Source organism: Bos indicus x Bos taurus, chromosome 10, assembly GCF_003369695.1.
Source record: "Bos indicus x Bos taurus breed Angus x Brahman F1 hybrid chromosome 10, Bos_hybrid_MaternalHap_v2.0, whole genome shotgun sequence".
NCBI classification, from domain to species: Eukaryota; Metazoa; Chordata; class Mammalia; order Artiodactyla; family Bovidae; genus Bos; species Bos indicus x Bos taurus.
In genome coordinates this window covers 74,031,554-74,051,458 of record NC_040085.1, presented here as the reverse complement: position 1 = coordinate 74,051,458, position 19,905 = coordinate 74,031,554, and the positions used below count along the sequence as shown (strand labels likewise).

At 42.0% G+C, this 19,905-nt stretch overlaps 1 protein-coding gene across 6 annotated transcripts in view; it reads right to left on the bottom strand.

Moving 5' to 3' along the window:
* Positions 1-19,905, bottom strand: part of RAD51B (RAD51 paralog B) — a 620,299-nt gene that overhangs the window by 44,935 nt on the left and 555,459 nt on the right. For all 6 annotated transcript variants that reach the window (XM_027552246.1, XM_027552247.1, XM_027552245.1 and 3 more), the window contains one exon: positions 10,638-10,741. In XM_027552246.1, the coding sequence (XP_027408047.1) occupies positions 10,638-10,741 (104 nt within the window). The remainder of the gene's footprint in view (positions 1-10,637; positions 10,742-19,905) is intronic.

Here is a 19,905-nt window from a genome sequence, read left to right as displayed (position 1 = left end):
ATCATCCATGAGGGAAGGCATGTCTCTGCCACTGTACCTCCTGGCCTGCAGGTTCCCACCGGAAGAGACCATGAACAGGTGGGCACAGACTGTCTCCAGTGTGGGCAAGACTCCACAGAGACTATCTTTTTCGGCTTTGATGGAACATGGCAGAACACTGAAGCCAAATCAGAATGTGAAAAAGAAACTGGCTGGAAAGACCAGAACTTAGCAGTTGAGAGAGGAAGGGCCAGGCTGTCCCCTGTCTGGATGGTGAGGTTCAGAGGAGCTGAACATGTCCCATGGAGCTCATTCTTCCTCAAGGGTGTTCTGTAGCTACCCAGAGCCACATCATCATAGGAAATAATTAGGGATTATTTAACTAGGGATTATTATACAAAGCTCTCTCAAGGCAAAGACTCAGTCTGTTCTTTGAAGGCATCATTCTTCCTGGTTCAAACATTGAAGGTGGCCACACCACAGTGACTGTTTGGAGAAATGTTCTGCAATTACTTCCAAGGAGTGTGCATGAATGATCTTATATTAACACGGGGTTCAGTATAGGATGGGTTTCCCTGGTGGCTCAGACGGTAAAGAATCTGCCTGCAATGCAGGAGACCTGGGTTCGATCACTGGATTGGGAAGATTCCCTGGAGAAGAGAATGGCAACCCACCCCAGGATTCTTGCCAGGAGAATTCCTTGGACAGAGAAGCCTGGTGGGCTATAGTTCATGGAGTCACAAAGAGTCAGACACAACTGAGTGACATTTTCAATATAGGATAATGATTAAGAAGAGAGGGCTGCAGCGAAGAGAGTGTGTATGTATAGGGGGACCACCCCTTGGAAGCCATGTGATTCAGAGCAGTTTTTAAAAAACTCTGTAAACCTCAATACACTCATCTTAAAGTATACCAAGTAATACTTCTCTCATAGAGTAGTTGTGAGGCTTGACCAAGAAAATGCCCACAAAGTACTTACGAGAGTGACTGGCACAAAGGAAACTCAATAAATGGTTGAGAAGACTGAGCAAAGCAACCAGAAAGTCAGGGCTGTGCTGGGTGATCTGTGCTCAATCCCTTCCCGACACGCCAGATGCCTCACTTCTAACGTTTACAGGTTTATATTGATGCGTCTCTTTCTGGAAGTGTGACGCGCAGGGAATTCTGTTACTTGGAGTCACGGATCATGATCTCGGCTCAGTCGCTCACTGCCAGTTCTGAGTCGAGGATTCAGAAAGTAGGCACGGGTAGGGCCACTGTAGCTCGGCTCTCCAAAGGTGTTCGCCAAATCATGATCCCTTTGGTAACAATAAAACAAGGGTCCAAGACTCCAGCACACATGTTCTTTGTCCTAGATGCCAGAACTCTTAAGCTTTGCCAAGCCAAGAAGGGAAACTTTCAGAAAGAGACCCTCTGTGGAAAAATCTCTGCTTCAAGCATTTGAACTGTAAGGCAGTTGCCAGCAGTCATTGACTGGTTTAAAAATCTGAAGGTGACTGGAGGGGTGGGTGTGGAGAGAGGATCAACAGGGTAGGAAAAAGTTGAGGGAAGGAAGGAGTGAATATGTCAACTCTGGTAACTGAAAATCACAAATTACTTAGATTAGCAGAAATCAGGAATGCTCAATGAGTTAAACTGCAGTTGACAACCAATCATGCATTAGATAATGTTTAGCATATCATAAAATGTTATGGTCACACAATCAGACATATATATTCAAATAGAATTCTAGAGACATACTTGATCCATTTCCCCTCACATCTCCATCATGCAAATGCTTTGTCTGCTTCCCATACCCCTACACCTAATTTCACAAGCCATTAAGATTTTGGAAGGGTCTGAAGCCCCACCGCATTTGCTGCTCCAATTAGACTGAAAGGCAAACCAGCATCGCACCACGCAGATCCCTGGGAGAGAAGCAGAGCCATAGGCTCAGGCAGGCACACTCTACCATCCACAGCAACCAACCAGACAATGAGTTCTGTAAGTTGGATCTCCTTGGTTCATATGTGTGACAAACTACATTTTTCAAATCCTGTACACAGACAGGGCAAGGAGCATTCTAAATCAGTCACGTGCCAGAAGTCACAAGCCAAATAATGGCAAGAGTAAGAGAAAAAAGCAAGAAGCAGCCCATCATCTACTTCCTAATGTCCCTGCCCCAGAGCAGAAGTGCTGTTCTAATATGCAATTCAGTAAACTTTGGAGGTAAGCTCAATGACACTCAAGATCCAGCCATCTCCAGGGAAAAATCAGACAGAAAGATAACAAGAGCTATTCATTACAAGCCAAAAGAATCATCACTAAGACAAGGCTTCATTTTCCAGCATCTCATTTCATTCCTAAATTAAAAATAAATTCCCTCATCTTAGAGAATATGGTATAGCCAAAAACACTTAAGCTCCAGAGTTAACACAAACTTGGCTTCAAATCTCAATACTACTACTGGATATACAGTATTATCCTCAGCCCAGTTTATCTATTTGTAAAAAGGAAGATGATGAGATGTATACTAAAAGGTTCTTGTTGAAGTTAATGGAAAAATGCATGTGGAATTATAAAATCTGATATCCACAAAGAACTTCCTTCCATTCCTGGAAATTAAAGAAGGTTTAAATTAGTGTTGCCTAGCGCACTGAAATGGAGAAAAGATATTTTTCACGACCAAACAGTGGGACCCCAAGATGGTAGAAAACAGGTCCCCACATGGGCTACTTCTTGCCTTCTTTGCTCTCTCTGTCCCACTTTGACTTCTTAAACTAAAGACGCAAACACGTAAAAAATATAGCTATGAAGTTTCTCCCATGTTGAGAAAACTAGACACACAATTCCAGTACTCAAAAACCATTGAGCACATCTAGCCTGTGAAGATAGGCAACAGGAAGCTCAAGATTTTAAGGGTGACCCTCTACGAGCACAAAAGACCATTTGCAGGAGAGGGGCAGAGAAGTCAGCCCTGTTTGCAGGATGTTGTCTGTAAGTCATTCAACTGAGAAGTCCACACTCATGGTGAGGTTCAACTTGGAAAAAGTCACTTATTCACATGCCTGGGCCCAAGCATTTAAAAGGCTGATAATTCATTGCAATGTGGGGTGGGATGGTACCTTTCAAAAATATTTTTCTGCAGAGTTCTGTAGAACCTTTCTATACACCACGGAAAATCAGAGGGAATATAAATATCACATCGCCTGCAAACATAGTAATTTGACTGGGTTGGGGACTTTTTTGCCCACTTTTCTTACTAAAAGTTGGCAAAGTGAGAATAGCGACAAATTAGAAGTGAAGAGAATTTAACTCCAGTTCCATTTCTACTGTGTACTAGTTGTGTGATACCGAATAAGTCACCCCTAACTGTTAACCGTTTGATGAAGGGACTAGAATAGACTATGGGTCTGAAGACCACTCCTGTGAGAATCACTGAAAGTGCTTGCCCTATCTGAGTGGTCATTAGGGGCAGGGCCTAGGTATCTTCACTGTTAATGAACACTTGGGATTTTGTTTTCTTGTTTTAAATTTTATTATTTTTTATTTTGCTCATTGGGAGATAATTGCTTTACAATGTTGCTGTACAATTGCTGTACAATTGTACAACAATGTGAACCAGCTGTAAGTTTACATATATCCCCTCCCTCTTACGCCTCCCTCTCACTGTAGTTGATAATCACTGGATGAGATGATTCCTAGAGGGTATCTCAGGACAGGGACTCTGTCATATTCTAAATGGTTTTGTTCTAGTGAAAGTGCTGGTTCATTTGTAAATCAGTTTACACTTTATAGACATACGGAATCCTTCGTTCTCCTTTGCTTCTCCTAACCAAAGAACCCAGTTTTTTCCCTCACTCATAGCTAACCATGGGGTCGCAAAGAGTCGGACATGACTGAGCGACTTCACTTTCTATAGCTAACCAGCCAAGGCTAAGATACAACATCCTGTCCAACCTTCATTTTCAAATGAGCCAACTAATCATCAGCATCCTTGACTCCCAGGTCACTGCCTTGTCCATGAGAGCTTGTAGCTGTTTCCTCTGTTGTTTCCCTAGCCTGACAGTGAGGCCTTCAGTTTTGATTCCAGAACCCTGAGTCTCTTCTACTTCCTGCCACAGCTGAGATTTCTCTAGAAATCTCTCATTCACCTATTTGCTCTGGTTTACTTGGCAAGCTAGAGCTGAGAGGGTCACTGAATAAGGAGATTTGGTGCCAGACAGTGCGTAAAAATAAAACTAGTCAGAGCTGGAGGAGAATGACGGAGGTAACAAAACACCGGTGAAATGAGTGGTTCATCACAGGGGAAGTTACCTAAGCACTCAGTGACTGGACCCCTCATTCAGCCCCTGACCGTCAGAGGCTGTGATCCTCAAACAGAGAAATGAAGACATGTACTAAGTCTTTCATAAAAACAAATGTATTCAATTTACAGCAGTATTCTTTATTCACAGATGTATTCTTTCTACTTTCTGGTGTTAATGGTATTTTAACCCTTTTTAAAGGGTGGCAACAATTAATTTTGCAACTCTATTTGACTGAAAAAAAAAAAGACATTTAAAACTTTATGCTGGTTCCCCAACTCTTGCTTTGGTTTGATTTTTCTTTAAACTTCTGTTGACCTCAAGTGGCTCAAAATCTCCTAGGGACATGGGCACTTTTCCTCAGCAGAGGTCTGTGGTCTTTCATGTACAAAGTATCTGAAAGGGGCACCCCCATCAGAAGCCTGGGGGCAGTTGTGCAAAGTACATTTTAAACTGTCAGTTTCCAATGGAACCTCTTCATTGGAAAAGGGAAAAGTTTTCTCTACTTTAGCCCATTCACAAGGAGTGATTTTGGGAGCACACTGATTTTTTTCAAAGGGAGCCCTATGGAATTTACGTTTTTTTGGTTAAGTGGTGGGAAAGATAATTATATTCTTATTTCGAACGTGAAGATAGAAACAGGAAGTGTGCACTTGGGTATGTGAGTTACCCTTTCTAGGTCAGAACCTGTCTTTCTGCTCCTCGAGTCTTAGTTCACTGCATTCATTTGCTGCTACTGTCTACTTTAAGGTGCGATTTCCTTAGATTTTAATACACTTACCTGGTGACCTGAAAAAAGAATCCTCTTTAAAGTCCCTATTTTGGGGTCCCCTTTCATACATTCTCCCAGATTCTCAATAGCTGTTAGAACACTTCCGATGGAAGAGTGTGAGCAGTGGGTTAGACTTCACACATGAGGGGCTCTGAAAGGGAGGCAACATTTATACCCATGGCAATGTACTTGGCTGGGATTCTCTGTGCCCTTTGCTATTTCTGCAGATATTTATGCTTAAAAAGACATTTCTCCCACCTCTGCAGGACAGCCAAACCTCTCTTCTGGCTGGATCGAGTCACCACTGAAAACAACAACAACAAAAAAACGTCTCTTTGCTTAAGAAAAGCAAATGAGTTGGGGCAGAAAATAAAGGAACAAACAAGATGAGTGCCCTGGACCATTCTACAAAGGTAGAGGTTCATAAAGGTTTATAAAACTGACTTGAAAGTTGAAAAGTTAAAACTGACTTAACATCAGGCAAAACATCATTTCCAATCTCTGTCTTTGTTTGGGTGAATAGGGATATATGTTTGACATTCTTGCCCCAAATCTGCCCTTCAGTTTATCTGGGAGAAAAGATTTATCATCTTTTCTTTCAGTTTTTCAGTCCTTCATTAAGCCTTTCCAACCACAGAGTAGAGAACTTAAGACCTATGGAAGAGAGCAGCAAAGATTTCTTATCCTTCCCAGAGGCCAAAGTCCCCTGGCTGCCTGTTCCCTGGGAGCAGCTGCAGGACTCCTGTGCTCCGCCTGGGTCTGTGTTTAGGCCTCTGGCTTGCTTACACAAAGGAATTCCAACTAGGATTTCAAGGAAAGCCTGGCTCCCACTCTCCGACAGCCCCCAGCAGGCGGGTTCTGCAAAAAGATATTCCTATACTCAGTATTCTTACAGTATATCTATAGAAGTATCTGCTTGAATTGATTTGATGCTCATCTTTAAAAATGACTATTACTAACAATTTAAAGGAACTTTTACAGTGGAAAACTCAAATTCTGTGGGGAAGAGTGATTCTAAATAAGCAGTATATCCTTCTTCCTCAAGACTGCATTCATGTGTGGATATAAGGAGTTTCTTTTTCTTTTTTCTTTCTCAAAATACATGCATTGAATGTGTGAGTGTCAAGCACTTGTCTTGCCTCTGAGGGTACACAGTTAAGATTCAGTCACAGCCTTCACAGGGTCACAAAGAGTTGGACAAGATTGAGCATGCATGCATTACAAAATCTATACAGTGATGGGGTTTGAGTCCTTCAAAACACAAAATGGATACTGAGTGAAGAATTCCGTCACCAGAAAGGAAACACCAAATACCTTCAAGATGCAAAATAACCAGGGACTTCAAAAAAGCCTAAGGATTCAAGTAAGAATCAGAGTTTGAGTAATTGGATTGGTCTTTAGGCTCTTCCCTCCAGTGTTCTGAAACTTCAGAGTGCCTTCTAAGCAGAAGATGAAAATATTATTATAAAGTCCATTTAAATAAACCTCCTATATGAAAAAGTTACCTCTCTCCAATTTGTTGAAATAAGAGAGTCATAATATTTATTTCATCAAGGGGGTGTGAAGCTTAGTTGGGATTAATTTACTTCATTACTCCTTCCAGGGCACTTAAAAATTTATATAATCCCATATGTGGTTTGTATGAACAGACTACATGAGGATCTGATGAGAAATAGTATGAATATTTCATCAAGTTTTTTCATCATTCTTTCAAGTATAACCTCCCTCCTTCTAACTTTTCCAGTCCCTTGTTACAAGGCACCTGGTTACTATAAGAGCTGCCCCAAAGTAGTCCTTAGCCAATCCATTCTGGGTGCCACTGCCTCATTCATGGTTTTCCTTCGTTGTAGCAGCCGCCACCTCCTCTATGCTCACCGGATGCATGATGCTGGTACAGCATGTTCTCTTTAGATGTTTATCTGTGAACAACTACAGGACATCCACTTACACTTTGAATCCTAGCATCTTACACACAAATTGGCAGACAAGAGGTGATTAAATAAAGGTGTATCAAATGAATGTGTGACCCAAACCCTCTGCTCTTGTTAAAAGGCAAACCTCAGCCCGGATCTTCTGAACATGTGACCTGTCGTTCTGTTTCTCTTCTTTTGCTGTTTGACTTCCCTCCCACATCTTTCCCTTCCTTTTTCACTCACCTAATTTGATCTATTTAAGGCAGAGATTTTCAACCTTGGCTGCACAGTAGAAGCACTGGAGGGAGTGTTATAAATAAAATGAACACCAACTCTTGGCCCCATCAGCAGAGATTTTGATTTACTTGGTTGGGGTGCAGCCCTGGCGTTGGCATTTTGTAAATGTTCCTGTGGTGAGTGGGAGGTGCAGCCAGGGCTTGAGAAATGATGATTTAAAGTGATACTCAAGTTCCACCTTCTCCTGAAAAGACGAACGTGCCTCCGAGGAGTTCACCTTCCTCTGGCTTCAAAGCAGTTATCGTTTTTAACCACGTATTAGATCACACATCAAACACTGCCTGTGACAGGCCCTCAGTGTGAGTCTGCTTTTTAACTGACTCACTGCAGTTTGGTTCATCTCCTGTACTAGGCTGGAAGAACCCTGAAGGCAGGAGCTGTGTCTTCTACTTCTTTGCATCCCCACGCCATGCATACAGTAGACCAAAACATATTTTTGAGCATTAAAAAGAAAAAAAAAAAAACAAAACCAAAACACCTAGTAGAGGCCATTTTAACTCTAAGGATATGTCTTTGGTAAGAATAAAAATGCTGCAAAAAGGGTGGGGCAAGATTGAAGGAGAGGAGGGAAAGAGTAAATAAAAGTCAAATGGAAAAAAAAGCTAAATTAGTCCAAAAGAAAATGTTTCCCAGCTTCTTAAAAGGGTTTTTTTTTTTTTTTTTTGCAACCCCGAAGCAGAATAAACAAGAGAATTAACTTGGCTTGTGCCCTGATAAGGAGATTTCTTTCCTGGTTATATAATTTTACAAAGTTTCCAGGGTGTAAAGAAAATAATCACCCATGGCGGACTCCTTGCCTTGGACTATACAATTCAACTTTCGGGTTAATCGGCTTGCGGATCTGCTCAGCTTGACCTGACCCCCTTCCAGCTCTGTGGTCTCAGACTAAGCCTCACATTCAAGAGCCCTGTTGTAGAGCTCAGTGTCATAGAAAGGGGATAAAACATAATCCTTATTCTATAACCTTGATCCTTTGGTCTAGTGGCCTCTACCTGTGCATTAAAAAAAAAAAAAAGCTATCCTGGTATCTTCCCCAAGTAGCTGGTGCTCCATGGCTTTGCCCGTACTAGAATGATCCAGGCAAATTCTCCTCCTAAATTGAGTTAGAAGGAAATATTTTGTGCAATTACCTTAAGAGGTGGCTTTCAAATGTTATTTTGTGCCCATATCCCAGAAAAAGTTTGGCTTGCATACAGCTTTTCTACTTGATCGGGAAGTAAGATCACAGGAAAGGTTCAGTGAATCACTAGGTACCCCCTTTGCTAAGGCAAGATAAGGTCATCAAATAGAGACATGTTTTCAGTACCAACATTTATCCTGGTTGTTAGGCCACACATTTAACAACTGGTCCCAAAAGTCACATACATTTCTAGAAATTAATTAAATGTACATTCTTTTGCTTGGGTTGGCCATTTTAACACTGGTCATATTTTACTTTAATTTCCGATTATTGTGTGCAAACATGATTCAAAAACATTAAGTCCACTCGACGGATTAGTAATGATGGTAACAAGTTGTCCTTTGTAGATTAAGATAACGCTGCTGACCTATCTAATAGGATAGGAGTTGATAGACTGTCACTGATCTATCCCTGCTTTGCTTTCTGTTCTTGTGACTAGTGGCCTGCATTTGACCTTATGAGCCAAGAACCAAGAGCCACCCAAACCCTCCACTCACCAAATAACAGTAGCCTGCCTGCTACTTCCTGTTGACACTGACAAACTAGAAATGACTAGTTAATTTACTAAAACAAAAGGAAAAGAAAAATGTGGCTCTGACCTCTTTATTTACTAATAGCTAAGTAGAATTACTAAAACTGGGATCTGGGAACCTGGAATCCATGGTACCCTATACAATAAACTGAATCAAAAAATCTGTGTGTACCATCTAAAATCAAGAACAGAGATAAACTGCAAGTTTTGAAGGCATAAAGTTAAGGATCCATGAAAATGAAAGCACACAAGCAATTTTGCTTTCTCAAATTAGAGTTTAGGTAGTAGTGCTTGACAATCCTTAATGGTATCCCCGATGGCTGTAAACAGGGTTTATTTAACATGATTTATAACTTAAGGTACAAACCAAAGGTTATTGGGTTCTACCGGAACATTTTTTAACATGTTCCACTGAAAGAGAAGTAATGGATTTAGAACCCAGAGTACTTACGTCATCAGGGAAAAGGTATCACTGAGGTAATGAGCAGGCCAGGGCCTGAACACTCAAGAATGTTCCCTTCAGTGAAAACAAGCAGCTCTATCTTCTCAGAACATGGCCGACTCAATCATCGAGCTGGAATGTTATTTACACAGTCCCGAGCAAACTAAGAAGTCTCTGGTCTGTAACCAAGGGCACTCAGAAAGTCATGTCTGCAACAGGCAAAGACTCATGTCTGTTTTTGACGATTCCTGATTCCTTGAAAAACAGCCAGTTTACTTAATGCAGGTAAAGGGAAACAACTCCCTTCCTACCACCTTCTCCAGAAAGGACCACCATCATGATACTTCATGCCTCTTTCGTTAATAACTTGGATTTGTTATATATTTAGCAAGATGGGCAAGTCTGGGTTCTGAATTCTGCTCCATCCAACAAAACAGGATAATCCCCCTGTCTTCTTTCTCCCGCTTGTAGGAGAGTCAAGATGGAGCCTGGTCCACATAGCAGGATAAAGTTGAGGTTAGATATCAGGAAAAATAAACTTCCTAATTATGAAACTTTTCATGGAAAGGGTCAAACTGTGGTGTTCCTTTCTTTGGAGTGGGAGGGGAAATTAAGAAAGATGTAAAAAGTAACCTTTCTGGATACAGGTGGGGAATTGAGTCCAGGATAGACAGAATTAATAGAGTTCTGAGAGAGTCATTATCCTTTTGGATAATTTCTGGCATCATTCAGTACTTTAACCTACTGGTTTATGAGTTAATGCAAAAGTACCCAGGATCTGGAGAAGAGTGTATTCACTTAGCAGAGTCTGTGTGCCTAAGGATTTCAAAACATCCTAACCTCAAGAAAAAGCATCATCGTTATTTAATTTATACACAAATAATCTAGCCCTTAACAAATACTAGCTAAGAGAAATGATCATTTATTCACCCTTTAGAGGTAGAGTGTTGGAGATCCCTTAGGGGTAGAAACCTTGGTCACTCACCAAGCTATTGGCAAAAAATCAGGGGTCAACGCTCTATTTTTTGTATTTTTTTCCTTGTGTGTGACTTATCTTCCCAGTTTATTAGAACTGCTATTGAGGTGGGTAGGGAGACTGGTTTCTTTACCCACCCTCTGACAGTGTTGGCCCAGGACAGACAGCATGGCCAATGCTTTCAGAAGATGAACACCCAGACTGCTGGTACATCTTGTTCTCTGACCTTGACAGTCAGAGAACATTGTCAAAGCACTCACCTGTCTTCTCTCTGAACCAAGGTACTGGAGAATCAGCCGGGTGTTCACACTGTGACTCCAGGTGTTTCCTAGCGCAGCTGTCAAACAGCTAGATCCAGAAGTGCCTGAAACGAAACAGAACGAAAGCATGCTTATGGACACCTAGTCTCATCATGGTCTTAAGCAAAAGTCCAGTCACTGTTCATTGCTCAGACAGCACTTGGGAGCCCAGGTCACTACTACAAAAGTTGATGAAGGAAAGAAGGAAGCAAGGGCTTAAGGAATATGAGACGAAAAAGAAAAACCAGCATGGGTTTCCTTCAGCCTCAGTGAAAGTAACCACCATTGGGCTCAGAGATAACAGAGTTATATATCAATAAGAGGTTACAGTGCAAGGCAGGTTGGAGCCATCGCTAATAATAAATCAAGCTACTCAACATCCACGGCAGAAAGGCATAACTTGACGACACAGAATACGAGCCTGTTATGAAATAGTCTTAGTTTAATAAAGTTGTAAGACTTTTCCAGGTTGATAAGACTCTTAATTCAGTTTCCCTTATCAATATAGAAATGATGGCACATGTATATAAAATTTCTATGCCTTTCCAACCTGAACACACATGAACCCCAAAGAGGAATCTGGAAGATCTCATCATTTCATATCTAATCTGTATTAGACATTCTTATCCCAAGAGAAACATTCTTTTACCTTCTAAGACTTTCCTATAAGGGGGAGGATCTGAAGTAAACTTTATCTGACTTTCTAGTCTATACCAAGTTGCATTTCAGCTACCCTCTGACATCTCCAGAGCATCACTGACCTCTTTTGACATAACTAGAAAGAACCCACTCCTGCACTTCTCCCTTTTCTGTGTTAGCAGCAGGCTTACAAGTCCCATCACTTAGAAGTCAGCACTGACTCTCATCTGGAGCACATTCTGAGGTCTCCTCCAAGCTCCTGTGTTCACTTTGGCCCTGGGCCATGAAATGGGTCTTAGCCTGAGGGGGCATGTGGACTTGTAGTTTGTCTTGTGTCCTCAAAATGCTATCTCTTTCCAATGAGGGGACCAAGTACCAAAAGGCCGAAGTCCACTGAATCAACTAAAGCAAAATGAGGCCTTGAATGTCTCATTTGTTGCCTGCTCATGATCATCTCATGTTCACCGTCTGTGTGAAATAGGAATTGGTCCTCTTTTCTGGGTCACCATCTTTCAGGGTGCTCTCCCAACTCTGCATGGTCTTAAGCTTGTTGTTGTTCAGTCACTCAGTCATGTTCAACTCTATGCAACCCCATGGACTACAGCATGCCAGATTTCCCTGTCTTTCACTATACCTGGAATTTGCTCAAACTCATGTCTATTGAGTCAGTGATGCCATCCAACCATCTCTTCCTGTGTTGCTCCCTTCTCCTCTTACCCTCAATCTTTCCCAGCATCAAGATCTTTTCCAATGACTCAGCTCTTCACATCAGGTGGCCAAAGTATTGAAGCTTCAGCATCAGTCCTTCCAATGAATATTCAGTGTTGATTTCCTTAAGGATTGATTGATTTGATCTCCTCGCTGTCCAAGGGATTCTCAAGAGCCTTCTCCAGCACCACAGTTTGAAAGCATCAATTCCTCAGGCACTCAACCTTCTTTTATGGTCCAACTTTCACATCCGAACATGACTACTGGAAAAACCATAGCTTTGACTACATGGACCTTTGTCGGCAAAGTGATGTCTCCACTTTTTAATACACTCTCTAGGTTTGTCATAGCTTTTCTTCCAAAGAGAAGCATCTTTTAATTTCATGGCTGCTGTCATCATCCACAGTGATTCTGAAGCACAAGAAAAGAAAATCTGTCAGTTTCCACTTTTTCTCCATCTATTTGCCATGAAGCAATGGGACGAGATACCATGAGCTTAAGAGTTTTAAATATTGAGTTTTAAGCCAGCTTTCCCACTCTCCTCTTTCACCCTCATCAAGAGGCTGCGTAATTCCTTTTCACTTTCTGCCATTAGAGTGGTATTATGTGCATATCTGAGGTTGTTGATATTTCTCCTGGCAATCTTGATTCCAGCTTGGGACTCACCCAGTCCAGCATTTCACATGATGTACTCTGCATAGAAGTTAAACAAGCAGGGTAACAATATACAGCCTTGACGTATTCCTTTCCCTTTTTTTTTTTTGGTGTTTTAAAAAAATGTTCATTTGCACATTTACTGACCACGTTGATCCTAACCCTGTGCTTAGGGAAAATCCCTGTGATGGAAGCCCTGGTTTCCACAGGGAATCAGGCCCACACCTGGACATAAGAATGGTAATAAACAGGGCCACAAACCCCATCAGGGATGCGAGCACTTGGTGAGAGTGCTTGGTCAGGAGGCAGCACCAGTGGGTTCCCAGCCATGGCTGGAAATCATTGTTCCATGTCCAGTTCTAGCTGTTGCTTCTCGACCTGCATATAGGTTTCTCAGGAGACAGGTAAGGTGGTCTGATACTCCCATCTCTTTAAGAATTTTCCAGTTTGTTGTGATCCACACAGTCAAAGGCTTTAGCGTAGTCAATGAAGCAGAAATAGATGTTTTTCTGGAATTCTCTTGCTTTTTCTATGATCCAATGGATGTTGGCAATTTGATCTCTGGTTCCTCTGCCTTTTATAAATCCAGCTTGTACATCTGCAAGTTCTTGGTTCATGTACTGCTGAAGGATTCATGTCTAGCTTGAAGGATTTTGAGCATTACTTTGTTAATGTGTGAAATGAACTCAATTTTGTGGTAATTTGAACATTCTTTGGCATTACCTTTCTTTGGGATTGGAATGAAAACTCACCTTTTCCAGTCCTGTGGCCATTGCTGAGTTTTCCAAATTTGTTGACATATTGAATGCAGCACTCTAACAGCATCATCTTTTAGGATTCGAAATAGCTCAGCTGGATTGCCATAACCTTCACTCTGTTCATGGTGATGTTTCCTAAGGCCCACTTGACTTTGTACTCCCGGATGTCTGGCTCTAGGTGAGTGATCACACCATCATGAATATCTGGGTCATGAAGATCTTTTTTTGTACAGTTCTTCTGTGTATTCTTGCCACCTCTTCTTAATCTCTTCTGCTTCTGTTAGGTCTTTGCTGTTTTTGTCCTTTATTGTGCCCATCCTTGCATTAATGTTCCCTTGATAGCTCCAATTTTCTTGAAGCGATCTCTAGTTTTTCCCATTCTATTGTTTTCCTCTATTTCTTTGCACTGTTCACTTAAGAAGGCTTTCTTATCTCTCCTTCCTATTCTCTGGAACTCTGTATTCAGTTGGGTATATCTTTCCCTTTCTCCCTTGCCTTTTTCTTCTCTTTTCTCAGCTAGTTGTAAGGCCTCCTCAGACGACCACTTTGCCTTCTTGCATTTCTTTTTCTTTGGGATGGTTTTGGTCACCGCCTCCCATACAATGTAACAAACCTCATCTACAGTTCTTCAGACACTCTGTCTACCAGATCTAATTCCTTTATCTATTCCTCACCTCCACTGCATATTCATAGGGGATTTGATAACTCCTGGACTCAAATACAGCAACAGATAAATGTGGTTCAGTGGTTCTAGGCTGGAAATGATTCTGTGGGCAGTATCGAGGTATGAGTGCTATAGTGTCCAGAGGGTAGAGGTCAGGGATGCTGTTAAACACCTTGTGATGCACAGCCCAGTCCACATAACAAATTATCCAGCCCCAGATACAACAGAGCCGATGGTGAGAAGCCATGGGTTAAAACAACAACAACAACACATATTTTTCTCTGGTTCAAGCAGATATGGGAATTGGATATCATCCACATTAGGGCTTCAACAAATCTGGGGTTTCAGACTGAGGGAGAATTTAATGAAGGAGAGAATAAAATTTAGGGTGACCTTGGTTCATCATATATACAATTCAAAACACAAATGAATTAATTTGAAAACAAATAATCTGGACTGTGCTGATCTGATCACACTGCTAACTTCAGGACTAGGTGTTCTGAATGCTTTGTCATCTGCATCTGCATCTCTCTGGCCCCATTTCTCTGGATGGATGGTCCTGTAACCTCCTGACTTCTCTGTCTCCATCCTCCTTGAACTCTTGTCAGCATTTGATAAAGCTTCTTCCAGCATCCAATATACTAGCCTCTTTGCTTCTCCTTGTATCAATCATGTTGAGTATTCCTTTTCCTTCTCTGCTTTTCCTCTCTCTCTCTCCTTAGTTGTGGGTGGATCTCGGAGAACTGGTCATGAGCAGTTATTTCCCTAACACCCACATGCCTTCAGTGGCTAGGAAGGTAATGTATATTAATAAAGAGACCAAGTGTCTGCATCTTAGCCCGTAGAAAAGTCTTTACTACCACAAAGAGATGTACTCCCTCCCGTTTTTCTTGAAATACATGGACCTCTCAGTCCGTCTTTCATTCCCCCATTTTTGATCGAGACACACTAACAGAGAAGTATTTTCTGCTACAAGAAAGCCAACACTGCAAGGACAATAGCCACTGGTGTTCCTTTTTCTTGCATTTTTACAAAACAGCTTTGCTGAGACAACTCACATGTTGTACCATCCACCCATTTAAAGTGTACAGTTCAATGGTTTTTACTATATTCAGAGTTGATCAACCATCACTACAATCAACTTTGGAACATTTCATCACCCCCAGAAGAAACTCCAGATCTCTTAGCCATAAGCCTGCAGCCCGTCCTTCCTGTCTTGAAGCCCTAGGCAATTATTAATCCACTTTCCGTCTAATATTAAGTGCTAGGAGATGATGGGGAATAGTGGAGATGGTGGTGAATCAGACAATTCAGCCCACCAGGCTCCTCTGTCCATGGGATTTTCCAGGCAATAGTACTGGAGTGGATTGCCATTTCCTTCTCCAAGGGATCTTCCCAACCCAGGGATCGAACCTGGGTCTCCCGCATCGTAGACAGATGCTTTACCGTCTGAGCCACCAGGGAAGTCCCCATATCTTTTGATCTTATTTTAAAAACTAATACTTTAAGTACAATCTTCTGATTGGAAAATGCTGGTTTATTTAAAACAATTTTTAAACATGTTAAATGACTCATTCCCACCAAGCTTGCAATGTCTGCTCCATGCGGGATGTCCTCACTGTTGACAAGGATGACACCCCCAGAGGGAATGACTTCTAAGCCTCTGTCTTAGTGTCCCACTTACCTCAGCCCCTGTCTCTCATTTTCAACGACAAGATCTGCAGGCCTAATATGATGAATTTGGGTACTATAAACTCAGTATCTTCAAATCAAGCTTATACGCTTCCTGTATAAATTTACTCCTCCTTCTTTGGCCTTCTAGTTAATCTGATTTGAAACCTTAGTTCCATTTAAAAAATGTCTCCCTCTCCTGTGCTTCTCAGTTTCAATAAACTGTGAAGTCAGGTTCGCTTCACTGTAAATGTCTCACCTACATCCGTTCATTCTACCCCATCCTAGATCAGAGGCACATTACTTTCACCTTGGGATGGCTGCAGTCACCATGCTGCTCTGAGTTTCTCCCTATGAAAACATCCTTTATTCTACTGTTTGTTTCAGCTGCCCAGGCACACAGCTAAGCGTGTTGCCCTTCCACTTACGAGCAGCAAGCTCAGAAACTTTTGGCGGCCCCCGAGTTCTTTTGAAGAGTTCTAAATTCCTAAGATTGGTGCTCGTGCAGCTGTGTCCGACCTGCCTCTGCGCACGTCTTCCCTCCATTCCACTTCATAAAGACTCTGTCTGCTCCAATGTAATCACTCTTTTCTCGTGTGCCCCACCTCCCATGCCCACGCATCATCTTCAGTACTCCTTCTTACACGCCACCTCCCTGGTCATCACAGAAATAATGCCTTCCTCCTTCAAATGCCCATGACACTTTATATTATGCTCTCATGTTGCTGCCATTTTCTATCCTGTGACATGCTACTTGTGTGCTTTTCTTAGCACCTCTGATGTATATTTTAAGAGGATCAAGTCCAAGTCTGATTTATATTAGTGTGCCTGATTCACGAGGTTGAAGACCCAAAAGATGCTTCAGAAACTGTGGTTAAATAGTCAATAAGTTATTACTATTAAACTTTGAACTATGTTATATATTTGTTTTAGCAGCAGATTTACATTCTTAATCTGATCTTGCTTAAGCCAAAGTTAATAGGTTTACATTTTTCAAGCAAACTCTAGAAGCTTGTGGCTCCGATGCCCACTAAGTGATAGGAGGAACTGAGCCTGAATTTGAAAGTTCACCAAGGAAGAGCTACATGTGAATACTGAGGAGTTGCTAATGAGTTACGCACTCAAAAAAAAAAAAAAAAGTGGTGATACAACTGTAGGTGTTGCCCGGGTCCAAAAGATGTTTACAGGGGTCAGAGCCATAAAAGGCAGCAGTGCTTATTTAAAGAATTCCATGTCCCTAAACGAATGAAAACAGAATTTTAGAAAAGGACCCACATGCTTGGCTGCTTGTCAGACAGGTAAGCTTGGGTCCTTAACCCAAGGCCATGAGCAACAATAACCAGAGAAAATTTTCCAGTGGAAACCTTGAGTGGGCAAGCTTAGGGAGCTATATCTTCAGGAGTGTTTACAAATGCTAAGCCACCACAAGAGCAATAACAGCAGGACCTTAGATGATAAGGAAATGGGAAATGTTAAACGTTAAACAGTTGATAAGGAAAAACAATATTTTAAAAGTATAATACTATAAACTAGGCACTAGGTAAGCCCTTTAAATAAGGAGGGCTTATACCCTGTTTGAGCTTTGTATCTTAGGTACATCTTTTTTGATCCTGAAAACCACCTTATGAGGTAGGTAATATCATCATCCCTATCAACAGACCAAGGCTGTAAGAGATAAGTAATTCTCCCAAGGTCACATGTTCGTTAATGATAGAGCCAGGGTTCAAAACTAGGCCGAGTCTTTTTTTTGGTGTATAGTTGATTCATAATGTTGTATTGGTTTCCAGTGTACAGCAAAGTGATTCAGATTATATATATCTTTTCCAGATTCTTTTCCTTTACCAATGTGTTAGTCGCTTAGTCATGTTCAACTCTTTGTGACCCCATGGACTCTAGTCCGCCAGGCTCCTCTGTCCATGGGATTTCCCAGGCTAGAATACTGGAGTGGGTTGCCATTTTCTTCTCCAGGGTTTTTTCCCTTATACTGCTACTGCTAAGTCACTTCAGTCGTGTCCGACTCTGCGACCCCATAGACGGCAGCCCACCAGGCTCCCCCGTCCCTGGGATTCTCCAGGCAAGAACACTGGAGTGGGTTGCCATTTCCTTCTCCAATGCATGAAAGTGAAAAGTGAAAGTGAAGTCACTCAGTCGTGTCTGACTCTTAGCGACCCCATGGACTACAGCCTACCAGGCTCCTCCGTCCATGGGATTTTCCAGGCAAGAGTACTGGAGTGGGGTGCCATTGCCTTCTCCATTTTTCCCTTACAGGTTATCACAAAATATTGAGTCGAGTTCCCTGTGTTATACACGTAGGTCCTTGTTGGTAATTTCTTTTACATATAGTAGCAGGTATATGACTGGGTCTTAACCACTATTCCAATTAGCCTTCTCTAGGCTCATTATGCCGGAGAAGGCAATGGCACCTCACTCCGGTACTCTTGCCTGGAGAGTCCCATGGACGGAGGAGCCTGGTGGGCTGCAGTCCATCCGGTCGCTAAGAGTTGGACACGACTGAGCGACTTCACTTTCACTTTTCACTTTCATGAACTGGAAAAGGAAATGGCAACCCACTCCAGTGTTTTTGCCTGGAGAATCCCAGGGACGGGGGAGCCTGGTGGGAGGCTGTCTATGGGGTCGCATAGAGTCGGACACGACTGAAGCGACTTAGCAGCAGCAGCAGCAGGCTCATTATGTCAAATAGCTGGCCACTCTGCCAGCCTGGGGCAGGTGGGGTGGTGGTGGCTGGGAAGGGCCTGAAGAGCCCAGAGGCTTATCTCTGGGAAGACACTGATGGAAGTATGTTGTGAGCATCTTATCAACTCATCTGAACTCTGTGCGTCACTCAGGCCCTACACTCGGCTTCCTCTGTTCTGATGTACAGCAATAACCCAGGGCAAGGGGTTTCCAGAAAGACACTACGTGCCCTGGCGTGGCAAGTTATTTAACCTCACTCAACTGGCCCAGCAACTGGATTCAGGCAAATCAGGTGGCCTGAAACTAACCCTCTCTGGTTGGAGGATTAAAAAATCTGGTGAAGACTGAAAAGTTATTTCACTTAATAGGACTCTGAATATGGAAAAACAATCGAAGAGTGGTTACAGGTGGTGGCATGGCTTGAGAAAGGGAAGTGGGGAAGCTATCAGTTACTATAAATTTGTAATTTTATTTTCAATTAGAAAACTCAGTGGTCTCTAATGTCTTTTGACTTTTAAGCATTCCTGTGTGAGGGCTGGAATAGATGATCATTAATGCTGTTTATAGGAAATTTAAGGTAGAAGGAATCTGCTTATTGGCTTTTCAGAAAAGGTGATTTCCTGTCCAATGACCTAATTGGTCAGGAAACAGCTATGTGAATCTTTTCTAAGCTCATTTTAGCAGAAGGTACAAAAATCGGGGCATTCCCTCCCTCTCTCCTTTTCGATGACTGTGATATTTAGATCTGCCAAGGCAGTATGACTTCATTGTACTAGAATTTGGTTGATCCCAATACAAATAAAAAATCAAATAAGTGAACTGGGTTTTAAAAATATTTTCATTATTGGAAATTTTTCATGGTCACAAGACTGAGCTTATAGAAGTACCTGAGTAAGCTCCAGACAGAAAATCTAATTTATTTACACCGAAGTCACGTCTCTTTGGGAATCCCTAGTGGCTCATTGGTAAAGAATCCGCCTGCTATGCAGGAGATAGGGGATTTGATCCCTGGGTTGGGAAGATTCCCAGGAGAAGGAAATGGCAACCTATTCCAGTATTCTTGTCTGGGAAATCCTATGGACAGAGGAGCCTGGCAGGCGACAGTCCATGGGATCATGAGTTGTACATGACTTAAAACTAAACCACCATCACCAGATCTCTTTTAAAAAGACTGAGGGAATAGTCATCCTCTACTGTCTCAGAGACACTTTCAGGTAAGTCAAAGCATACCCTCTCTCTGTGATTGCTTATCCATCTGTAAAATGTGAATAATAATTTTTGCCTCCAGGAAACCAAAGGTTCTTGATGACCCTTAGATGAAGATACTTGATATGTATAAATGACAGGAACAATGATGATCAAACACTGAAGATAATATTCTAGGGAGAAAAGAAGTTTAATCATCTAGTACTTTTTTTTTATTCTTACAATGAGGCAGGCT